General features: G+C 44.6%; 1 protein-coding gene across 4 annotated transcripts in view; it reads right to left on the bottom strand.

Annotated features, from left to right (window-relative positions):
- Positions 1-2,218: 2,218 nt before the first annotated feature.
- NFATC2 (nuclear factor of activated T cells 2) overlaps positions 2,219-11,815 on the bottom strand; it is a 72,581-nt gene continuing 62,984 nt past the window's right edge. For 3 of the 4 annotated variants that reach the window (XM_069034082.1, XM_069034084.1, XM_069034085.1), the window contains exon 10: positions 2,219-2,604. In XM_069034082.1, coding sequence (XP_068890183.1) covers positions 2,549-2,604 — 56 coding nt within the window. In that variant the 3' untranslated portion in view covers positions 2,219-2,548. Of the gene's footprint in view, positions 2,605-6,512; positions 6,601-11,815 lie in introns of all 4 variants that reach the window. The other variant, XM_069034083.1, reaches the window with a different exon arrangement.

Genomic DNA, 11,815 nt, shown 5'->3' with positions numbered 1-11,815 from the left:
TTTAATTTCCCCCTCTCTTTTCTAAACTGATATTATCTAAAAATAAATATGCAAAAAATTATACTCCTAAATTGATGAGTGATTGCTGCAGACAATCACCAGAGCAGCAGCATCAGCACATCACAGATCTGAAAAGACCTTCCTGGGCTTCTTTGAGCTTCTATTTAAAATCCAGCAAGAGAGAAGGTTCTGCCAGTAATTAGAGGATTTTTTTTCCTGCGGATGGGTTTTTGGGTTGTTTTTTACATTTCTCCTATACTTTACTGGCTGGATGATGGAAAATGTTTGATACATCCAAGTGCAAAACTGGGAGATGCATTTGGTCTGTTCTTTTACTCAGCTGCAGCAAAGAACTTCTGATATGCAACTTCTGGCCTTTAGAATATGTCAGGATCATCTAATTCATCAGACTGCATAAAAATCCCTTAATATGTGTCAGATTCTGGCCCACTGACAGTTTACAACAATCCAAAATAGCTTTCTGAGGCGTGTGAGCCACTCAGAGTCCTGCCGAGTGCACTCTAACAGGAATTCCCCTGTTCACAAGTCTGGGCCTCAGTTTTGTTCCTGTAAAAGTCAGCAATTAAAAAAAAGGCTGTTTTCACCCTGGCAGGTACAGGCTGAGGCTTGGCCATGGCACCAGGGGTGCTGCTGCAGGGCAGAGCTCACAATGAGAGCACCACAGTGAGGCATCCTGGGAGTTCTGGGTGATGGGATACAGGGGACTCATTTTGGGATGAAAAGATTTGAAACTCACAAAGTAGAAACAGAAGCCAGGGTGTGCCATTAATGCCAGGCTGGGATGTGCAGTGCTCTGCTCTGGTTCTGGATGTGAGCTGGGCTGAATCTGGAGTTCAGAGCTGCTCTTGTGAAATTCAGATTTCTGTTTAAGGGCCAAATTTTAGCTGAGACCCAGGTCAGGCATTCTGAAGAACCTAATGCTTCTGTCTCCCACTCTAAATCCCAAGACCTTGCAGAGTTTAAGCACCAGTTTTTAGTGGCAGAAAAGATATTCTTCTTGATAGTCCTGAAGAGATTTTTGTTGGACCAAGCACATGCTCTGCAGGGATTGTGTAAAATCTTTCTTGAGACATTGGGGAACCAATTTTGAGGCTGCTCTGCTGTATTGCCATCACCTAATTCCTGCTGTGAGCAGTGGACACGCTGGTGTTCTGCAAAGTTTGCTGTGACACAACTGAAAACTGGATTAGTTTCACTGTGCTTTCCAGAGCAGAGCTCAGGCTCTGCATTCCTGAAAATATCAGCATTCCTTATTTATAAAACCAGGAAAGATTACTATGTAATTCCTAAAATATTATGGTTATCTTTTACTGTACACTGATCACCCACTCAGGAAGCCTTTTTATCCCACTGAGGAGGCACTGACTCTCCTGAATGTTCTAACTTGTAGCTGTACAACTGCAGGTGGCAGTGGTTACCTGGAATGTGCTAAGCAGGAGTCAGGACAGGATATTCTAACACACGAAGCAAAACATAACAAAATACTAACTCACATGGAAATTTAACCTTTCCAGGAATTGCTGGTAGCTTTGCAAAGCTAAAGAGGCAAGTTGAATATAAATAAGTGTATATTTTCTCTGGAATGTATGGCTTCTGTAAGATGCAATTATGTTCCTCTGCAGCTTGGGTGAGTAAATGTTCCAGCTGCTAAATGAGACAAGTTATTAGCCAAAAGCAGGTTCTACATGACAAGAAAGAGCAACAATTTGTAAGAGAGAAAATATCTGTGTTCCTACACTGCCTAAATATTAATAAGGATCAATCATAAAATCTTTGGATTTACTGTGACTCCTATATATTAATCTCTGTTTTACCTGGGTTTATTTTACCTTGGGACAGGCATTGCAACTGCTGAATTGTTTTTTTCACTGGTTGTCTATGAGAATCCCTCTCCTTCAAATTCCTATCCAGTCTGACAAGAAAAATGAAGAAAACTCCTGGATTCAGCTGACATCTCCTGTCTGAAATACCAATCACAGTGCTCAGAGAAAACTGGCTTTTGATCCCAGACTGGACGAAGGCTGAGCGAGCTTGGGTCAGTTTCCTACAATAATAAAATTTCTCAGGAGGGCTTTGAAACCTGGAGGGCAAATCATTGTTAGTGACCTGCAGGATGATGTTACTCTTTCATGGAATATATTACTCTTTGTTCCCCTTTCCCCACCCCCAGCATCCACCCCCAGGCTCAGTGCCCTGCTCAGGGGACAGGTCCTGTCTCCCGGGACGGATGGATGCACAGACAGATGGTTTGCAGCAGGCTTGAAGTGTTTCCTCAGACAGATGCTCTGTTCCAGGAGAACAATGTGATCTCTGGATGAAAGGAAGGGTGTCCTTCGTGGTGTTTACAGACAGAGGTGGCGAGTTGCTCAGTCAAGGCTGTCACTTGGTGCCAATTCATTGTTCCTCACACTGAGTCGCTGCCTGGAGATGAAGTGCAAAGGAAGCTGGAGGTTGCAGGGGCACTGGAAGGATCTAAGAGGTCACTTATGGAAGGATTCAGTTAAAGTTGTCTCACAAATCTCTTCTTCTATGTCTGATTTCTGGCAGGGAGTCCAGAAAATTCCTTCCTGATAATTTCATTAACTGGGAAATAAAGAAAGAAGAGGAAACATTAGAGCATTTTGAACATCACGACAAGTAAAAAGTAAAAGCAATCCTTGGGCAGTCAAGCTGAAAACATCCTCTCTGCATTCATAACTCAATTTTATTAAAACCTAAATAGTTCTGTTTGCCCAGACTACATGTTTTAGGAAGGCAAGGGGGAAGGAGTGGAGAGAGGGGGTTTCACTGTGCTTCAAGTGCCATAAAACACAGAGAAGCTGCAGCACGTGCCCAGGACCTGCCACATCCCTCACACACACACCTCCCTCTGTCACAGACACTGCCCTTACCCCAGGGAGAAAAGAAAGAAACAGCTCTAAGTATCTAAGAATTTTCACATTTTCACTAGGCTGAAAGAAGAATCTTTTGAAGAGAAAAAGGCCAGGTTTGGAGGAGATATAGTGGACAGTGATGAAAACACAGACTGCAATTCAGGTGAAAAAGTTTGCATTTGGGTGGCTTCTGTTTGGGTTTTTAATCCCACTCTAGGCTCTACCTGCTTTACATTTTTATTATCATTTGTTTGCAGACTGTAGCACAAACAACTTCCATGTGAGAGGCTGGGACAGGCTTCTTAATAAAGCTCAAGAGAAGACACTGAAGAACTTTGCTGTCTGTTTAAAAAGTCAGAACAAAATCACTTCCTTTACAAAAGCCAATGTTTCCTGGCAACTTTTCAAACTCACTTGCCTAAAGCACCCTTTGGCACCTCCTGGAACAATTCTCTCTCTGGAATTTAAGTGCAGAAATCTCTGAACTTTAATTAGGAGAGACCTAAACCATAAGCATTTTGGTGCAGAACTCTAGAACTGCCTTTTTGGGGGCTCCACTTCACCTGCAGCTCCTTGGTGCTGTATTCATCATGGTGTGGAAACGGTTTAAATACTTTGACAAAGTTGCCTTACAACCCAAAAGCCAATTTTTCTTGGTTTCAGACCCCAGATCTAAATGATTTCTCCCTGTTGATATTTGAGGGCTGAAACAGGAACTAACTCAAACCAAAGCAGACCCTCACCCAAGACTGATTAATCCTCAGGTTTGCAGCTGTAAGACTCCTCTATACTCTATCCCATTTCTAATAAATGTTTATGAAAAACACTAATTAACGTAGCATTAATTAACACAGTATTTCACCACTACCCCCTTTCTAAAAAAACCTTGTGCCCAATCTCTGGCAAGTCTCTGAGAAGGGGAACAGATGAATTAGTTTTTAATAGTTATGATTCATGGTTTGAAATCTCCCTCCTCTCTGCATGCTGGGATTTGTCTCTGAGAAAGTAAAATCTGTGTTTTTTCAAAGCCCCATGTTGTTACTGGCTGTGGGGGACTGTACTCCAGGAACTCCACGCTCAAAAATCCCACCATTAACAGCCCACGGCTCTAATTCCTGCTGGAATCTGGTTTCAACCAGACTGGTGCCTCCTGGAGATGATCTGGGCAAGAAAAGCAGAACTCCTGCCCTCTCCTGCTGCACAGCATCCTACCTGCCACTGTCACCTGCGGGCTTTGGGGCGAGCTGTGGCAAACAAAGCCCAGGCGGTGCTCGGTGTGTGCTGCTCTGCAGTGCAAGGGAGCAGCCAGAGGGAGGGGAGGTTGGTCCACCCTGAGGCCAGAACCTCCTCCCGCTCTCTCAGAGCTTCCTGTTTGCTCTACCCAGGAAATGACAGGAGCAGGTCTTCAATGGAAACTTTTCACAGCCTCAGCTAAAAATAGCAGTGAGGTAGAAGAAGTGGGCACTCACTCTTACAGGGTCATTTCCTTTCGAGAAACAAGTGGGCAGAGGCTGCAGGCAATTTATTTATTGACACATTTGTTTGGGCGGCCAGCGCACCGAAAATACCGTAGATGAGCTTCCTTTTATCTAATACAGTCATGGAAATATCAGAGCCAACAGCCATCTGCATCTAGGAAGGGTTAAATATGAAGTGAAACATGAGCAGATAATTCAATGGAGTTCACCGAAGAGGCTTGGAGGGGTCCAGATTTGGTTGCTCCCTGCCCGGGGCTGGCTCTGGGCAGGTTGGATGCTGTGGTGAAGTGCTGACTCAGCCTGCAAACTTCACTTTCCCTCGTGTGAGGTCAGCAGTGGGTTCTGTGGGCTGAGGTTACAGGGGGCTGCAGCCTGAATAGGGCTAAAAAGCTGCAGGGGAACAGTCTGAAGCATTAACCCCACAGACAGGTACACCTGAGATCGCTCCCTGCCAAGGAAAATTGGGGAAAATTGGGGTTTTATGTAAGCACCTGAATGACAAGAGCTCCCTGTTATTGGCTGGCCTGAATGTCCCATAGTCACCCCAAACTTCAGGTAAATCCAAGTGGTGAGGCGAGTGTTAGGTGCAGGTTAGGCTGGGCATCACTAACGTGTGTCAGTGCTTGTCCCAGCACTGAAAGTCCTGATCTACAACCAGAGTCCCTAAACCCAGGGAATATGTAAATTAACAGGAATGGATCCCAAGGCAAGGATGGCTCTCCCAGCTTGAAATCACCTCCAGACCAAGCCTAGTGAAATCACACATCTTTGGGGATCTGCTCCAGATTTGGGAGCACGTGGACCCAGATCCAGGTGTAACCCAAGAGACCTGGGTTTCAACAGAAGGTTGAACAGAATCAGCAAACGGAGCCCTGTCTAAACCTCAGAGGAAGCCGAGAGCATGTGCTGAACTCACTCTTCTGAACTCGCAGCTATCTTTCATTGGTATCATGATTAAAATGTATCTCTAGTATCAGTTGTCATTATTTGCTCATTTCTAGCTGAGAGGAAATGGAGATTATGTGATTAATAAATAAAACATTGTTATTTAAGGTGCCTGGCACTGGCTGCACTGGAGCACACTGCTATTGATCTGTTAATGAGAGAGAACTGATTAAATGGGGCCACGAGCACATATGCAGAGATAATGAAAGATTAAATCATAAAAGAAGATACTGAAATACAGCTGCCATCAGCCATCCAGGCCAAGGAAATGCCTGGTTGGGCCTGAGCCCCTTCAGCATGTTCTCTGTCACATCCTGCTGTTGTAGGAGTGGGACAGTGGCCCTTGGAGATCCCCAGGGAGGTGACCCAGAGGCTGCTGGAATTATGGGGGGAGTCTGTGTCCCCCTGATGGGCAGAGTCTGTCCCGGGCTCCAGGCCCCACAGACAATCAAGACTCCCTCACATCCTCTCAGCTGGAAATGTGGAGTGTGTTCCTGTGGGGTGACACTGGGTTGTGTCCCAAGCAGTGCAGAGACAAAAGGAGCCCCTGTCTGAGCTGGCAGTGCGGCTGAGAGGGTGCCACCGCACACCCTCTGCACACACGGCCAGGACAGCTCTGCCTGTGCCATCCCACACATCCCCTGGGACAACAGGGATGCCGTGGGTGCTGCCACAGCCCCCCGCCCGTGGCAGTGACCCTCTGGGGATCCTACAGCAGTGAGCATCCCCTCAGAGAAGGAAAAGCTCAGCCCCAGTGGCTCCTCCCTGCAATATTCCGTGTCCTGCTGTGCCCACGAGGAACTGTGCCATGCAAAGCAAACCCACGGGCAGGAACTGATGGAGCACCAGGGGCTGGGGAGGAAAGCTGAGCTGGCCCTGGGTTTGCAGGCTGCCCTCAGAGCTGGGCAGGCACAGCACGGTCCTGAGCTGCCTGGGAAGGATGGGACACTTCAGCCCAGCATGCACAGCCCCACCTCTCCTTCCCTGCCCACCAGGCCCCAGCTACCTTGGGACAGCTCTGTGCTACACAAGTGGGGAAGAAAAAGAATGAAAAAAAAATTAAATTAAATTAAATTAAATATTTTAAACCCTCTAAGCCAAATAAAAAGGGGCATGACTTTTTAATTGAAAAAATAAATAAATAAAGGTTAAGAGAAACACACAGCTGGAGAAAAGGCAGAAAAATACCAATTACCTTTCTTTTTGATTGCTTGGATCAAAGATCACAGTCATTCTTTTTCATATAATGTTTTGTATCCAGCTAAGGTGTGTATCTATCAGCTCTGAAAAAGATTTGCAAAACCATTTTTGAGAAAAAAAGGTAACCTTTGACCTATGTTGCAGGGCCAAGTGTTACAGTTTTCAGCTACTCTTTCTGGGTTAATTTAATAAAAGGACATTTTAGCATATACAACACACAAGGCAGAACTTAACCACTGACCTTTCTGTTTCTGCTCAGATCCAGCACTAGATTTTACTTTTTTTCACCTCTTTTCTTGACTGATATTATCTAAAAATGAATATTCAAAACCTTACACTCCTAAATTGGTGACAAAACATGAAAAGCTCATAATTTGATCTGAGACTCCAAAGGCACAGGAGGTCCCTGCAACTTGTGAGTCAGGTCAAAGACTTGTCACTGCCTTTTGCAAAATTCACTTCTATGGTCACCTCAGTGCTCAAATAAGATCCAACACCTTTATGGCAGATCCAAAGTCAGTCCCTTTTAATTGAGAGATCCAACCACAGTGGCTGTCAAAATCAGACTTTGCCTTAATTGTACAGAACAGGAAAGATCTGGGCAAACAAATTATGAAAGTTACAGTCTTTGCTTCACACAAATAAGGTGAATTATTTTTCTCAGGAAAAAGGCAGTATTTAAAATTTTCTGCCTTTTTTTTTCTAATTTCTTAATTTTTTAGATTTCTTTAGAATTCACAGTGAAAGCATTTGGCACTTCTGCAAAACCATGTGGAAATGAAAAAAAAGAACTGCAATATTAAGGAGCAAAAAGTGCTTCTTAAAAACTGAGTTTTGAGTGCAAGATTCAGAAGTGTTTTTGCTGCTGGATTTCAGGTGACTATATATAGAAAAGAAGTATTTTACTTGGCTCCCAAGGATTGTGCAGCCACGTATCATACCCTGGAACCTCCCACTCAGTACACAGCCTATTTTATATTCTGCATCCTGGAAAATCAGCTTTTGCACACAAGAGCACAGCAACTATTGACTGGGAAATACCAGTTTGGGTGCAGTGGGCACAAGGAGCCCAAACCCAGCAAACTGTGCTGGGGAAAAGTACTGGGAGCCTGTGGGGCTGTTTTATAAATCATCAGCAATTAAAGGCTTTTTTCTGGAAAATGGGGATGTAAAACTACTGAGATGTTCTCAGCTGTAAAGCTTTAATTACGTATCAAAACCAGGGTTTCTTCCTCACCTAAATAATGCCAAGAGGTGCACCCTGCAACTTTTCTGCCTTGTCCTGCTTGCAACCTGTGGAGTCTGTGTGAACTATGAACCTCTTCAGCACCTTCCAGCCCAACAGCAATCAGCTCATCTCCATTAATTAAGCAAACTCTTGGAAGAAGTTGCTGACCTCAAACTAAGTGGCAACTCAAGTCCCAGGATGCATTTTTGCTGTAAGAGTTATCAGTAGACTCCAAACCCATTGGCATCTTTCCACAAATTTAGCAACATAATAAAGATATCTGATGGAAACCAGAATCTAAATAAAATGCATATTTTTGGCTAAAGCCCTTCCCAACTGAAATCAGTATCTGAGCTGCTCTGGATTTACAGGATCTGGATTGCACTCATGACATTTAAATATCCTTCCCCTATATTTCAGTACAGTGCCAGAGTGAGGTGCAAAAATCAAACAGTTGGTATCTCTGGTACTGTCCTACCCAAAATGTGTAACAGGAAGCTGGGTGTGCCTGCAAGAAAAGAGCAGAAAATAAAGATAGCATTTCTGCTAAAAAAAATTCAATGCCCTAAACACATTGTAGATCAAAACTAGCAGGAAGGAAGTACTCAAAACACAAATCTGTCTGTGACACCACCTCAGAAGTGCTAAGGATTCTCTAAGCACTTTCATTATTGTCAATGTACTTCCAGAAAAGATCAACAGCCACTACAAAACAACTGCCTCCAAATTGGCAGGAAAAAGCGTGACCTAGAGGGGAATGGGGGGAGTCCAGGGCTTGGACCTCTGTCATCATCCTGCCATATGGCCCTGGCCAAAGTATCCCTGAAGGACTAGACCTGTTACAGATCTGCTTTGGGCTGAAAAATGCACAAAGTCTGTGAGGTCACACTCATGGAACTCAAATAATCCCTGCTTAGCTAAGAGAAAACAGCCTGAGAGGATGATGACCTCCACAGAATGAGCTACACCCTACAGTAAATCCACTGTGCTACGTGTGTGGATGTAGCAGAGAGCAAGCATTCCCAAGAGTCCCTACAGGGATGTTTTAAAGTCCTGAGGTAGGACTTTAGATCCTTCAGATCTCACAGCACCATGAGGTGCTGAGCTCACTCAGGCACTAGGAGAATTGCACCACAGATGACACATTCTCCCACCAAAGGTTGCCCTAAAGTGAGCTGAAGGGAAGAGTTCTAAGACTGATGGGTGCCTTTTGTGGTGCTTTCAGTTATTTAATCCATTTGACCCCTGTTTGAATCTACTGGGAATCAATGAGTCAAGTTTTCGAGGCACCTTTTCCATGAACCAGGAAATCGTGTGATGTTTGCAGGACACACCTGGGCTTTCTCATCCTGGGCTGTTGACTGCAACAGCAAAGACAAAGAGCAATTTTTGCTCTGGAGTATGTTTTCCTGTTTGCTTGATGGATTTCAGTATTTAGCCATCACTTTTTTCATCAGAAGATTCTAAGACAGGTGCAAACCCTGCCTACAGGTGGACTGGAGGAAGAAAGGGCACCTTCAGGAACAATTTCATGCCCTTTTCCTCCTGCCCCACCAGGCTTCAGCAAATCCCTGTGGGCAGCCCTTGGAGCAGAGTTGGGAGAGGCACCCCAGCAAACCGGGGTGTTTCTGTTTCTTTAAATCTCATTCTCTGCACCCTTTTCCTGCCCAGTCCAGAGCACTGCAGACACTGAAACCAAACCCAAGGATGGTGCTTAGGGTGGCACCCGGGGCCAGGCACTGCCCACCTCCTTCCCAGGTTACCTGACCAAGGCTCTGAGTATCAGTGCTGGCACTGCCAGAACTACATGAGTATGAAACAAAAGCTCTTGTATTATTGTTTGCTAGGATGGTGATAAATATCCTGTGCTTCATCAGATAAACCCTTCAAGTCTGTTTAGTCACCACACAGGAGGCAGAAAGGGACTGCAACGAGCTGAGCTGGCTCTGTGCAGCTCCTCCACGAGTGTCAGCAGCTGCTTTGGGAAGAGTACCTTGAAACTGGAAAACTAGATCAGCCTGGGTGTGATGAGGAACTCCAGGCCACCGTGGATTTGGTTTGTAGTAGCTTTCCATAACAAAGTCTTTTTTTAACTGACTTTCTTTCTGCTCACATATATTTAGATATGACTTTCATTCTGCAGCACTCTGATGCCAGAGAGTTTTGGCTGCAATTGCAAGGGAAGGGACACGTGTCTGAGTCATGGAGTTGGCTCTCTCTAGTTGATAGTTAGTGAGTTACTGAGAAAAGATGAAGTTTGTATTCAGCTTTAGTTTACATGCAACGAGACCAAGTAAAATATTCCAAGTAGAATGAGCACATAATAAATAAATACACAAAAACTTATACCAGAAGGGGATGGAGTTCATTTTATAAACCACATTACTTGGCTAAACCAATCCAGAAATATTAGGCTGATGGACTGAAGCTTAAGAAACACAAGGCAAGAGTCCTCATTTTGTCACTGCTAACTCTTGATGTAACTCTGTTGCTGCTGCTGCAAGGCACAAGGGTGAATTGTGCTCGTGTCTGGTTTACTGTGCATGGTTTGGACCTTATGAATTTGATCCAGAACTGCTGAGATAAGCAGTGCCATTTGGTATTAAGACATATTTCTTTTAGCTCAAAACCAGCAAAACCAAAGGAGGCTGGTAATGACTTTTCCCTCCAGCAGCACCTCATGGTTTAGAAGCTGATGAAATTGGTATTGGATACCACAACACCTCTAAAACAGCAACTGCAGGGAAAGCACACGAGCAACAGCTCTATTTATCCACATGTCACTGTGCAGCTTCATCATTCTCCTAGACTTAACCTGTTTACTGGGGCAGGATGAGTCATTCAGCAAAGTGACTGAAAAACAGAGAGAGAAGAGCATGGATGTGAGCAAGCTATTTTTTACAGGAAATAATTGGGGGTAGGACAGAGGAACAGTTACAGCATGTTCAGGATTAGCTGAATGTACAAGATAGGCGATGCTGCTGCTTTTTTATTTCTGTCACAAAGGAACAGCCAGAACAAATATTTAATTGAGGGGAAACAAACCATTTAACAAATATTTAATTAAGGGAAAACAAACCATATTAGCCTTCCCTCTAGGCAGTTTTGCAGGGGATGAACAGTCAATAATGGAATCTGTTTCCCTCCCTTGAGCTCTTGTGCTTATGTCTATTAATCCATAAAACTATTCACTGGCTCTAATTCTCTGGCATCTTATCTTGTGCTGTGTCTTCACTCTGCAACATCCCCTCTGAAGGGTCTGTGGACTCCTGCAGAACCCTGGCCTCTCCACAAACCAGGTTTCCCTCCTGATATGTCTGAACTGAATCCCGAGCCTGCTTCTCAGGAGAAAACAGCAGAAAATCCCTGTCCCAAGGTAAGAGGGAAGATGCACAAGCGGCCTGAGAGCAATTCTGCCAAGCAAACCCAGCTCCCCTCTGGCCCAGACATGCAAATCTCCCTCTGCTTGCAACTACTCTGCTTTCCCAAGCAGCCCCAGTCCAGCCAGCCTGCACAAGCCATTTGTTCCCCTGTGGCTGATTTTCAGGACTACGGGCAGTAGGCATCACACTGAGCAGAGGAGCACACAAAACTGCTTTAACACACGGACAAGTTTTCTATCATGCCCCCACATCCTTCAGCAAATTTGGGGAAAGATTCTTCCCCCCTTCAGGAATTGCCTCCAAGGCCACGGGCAGAGATGGGCACCAGCTCTGCAGGTCCTGGCAATGGGAGTCCAGCACTTTGGGGCTGCAGTTACTACTCCCAAGTCAGCTGGAAAGGATCCAGACCATTAAATATTTAACTGGTTATTGACAGAGTGTTACAATTCACATCTAATAATGTCAAGGAGGTGCCACATACAAGATACTGTGTGTCTGCCCACATCCAGCTGTTTGCTCTTATTTTGCACTTTGTCTGGAACTCCTTTGAGGGAGGAACTGCTTTTTTTAACTTTGGAATCAATGCAGTGTCTGCCACATCAGAGTGCTGGGGTTTCTAATATAAAATAATGTACTAATAAAAATACTATATAATACTACAGGGTATATGTATAAATCAGAGACCAC

Source organism: Aphelocoma coerulescens, chromosome 20 (assembly GCF_041296385.1).
Source record: "Aphelocoma coerulescens isolate FSJ_1873_10779 chromosome 20, UR_Acoe_1.0, whole genome shotgun sequence".
In the NCBI taxonomy this organism is placed as follows: domain Eukaryota; kingdom Metazoa; phylum Chordata; class Aves; order Passeriformes; family Corvidae; genus Aphelocoma; species Aphelocoma coerulescens.
This window is presented reverse-complemented; position numbering and strand designations above follow the sequence as displayed.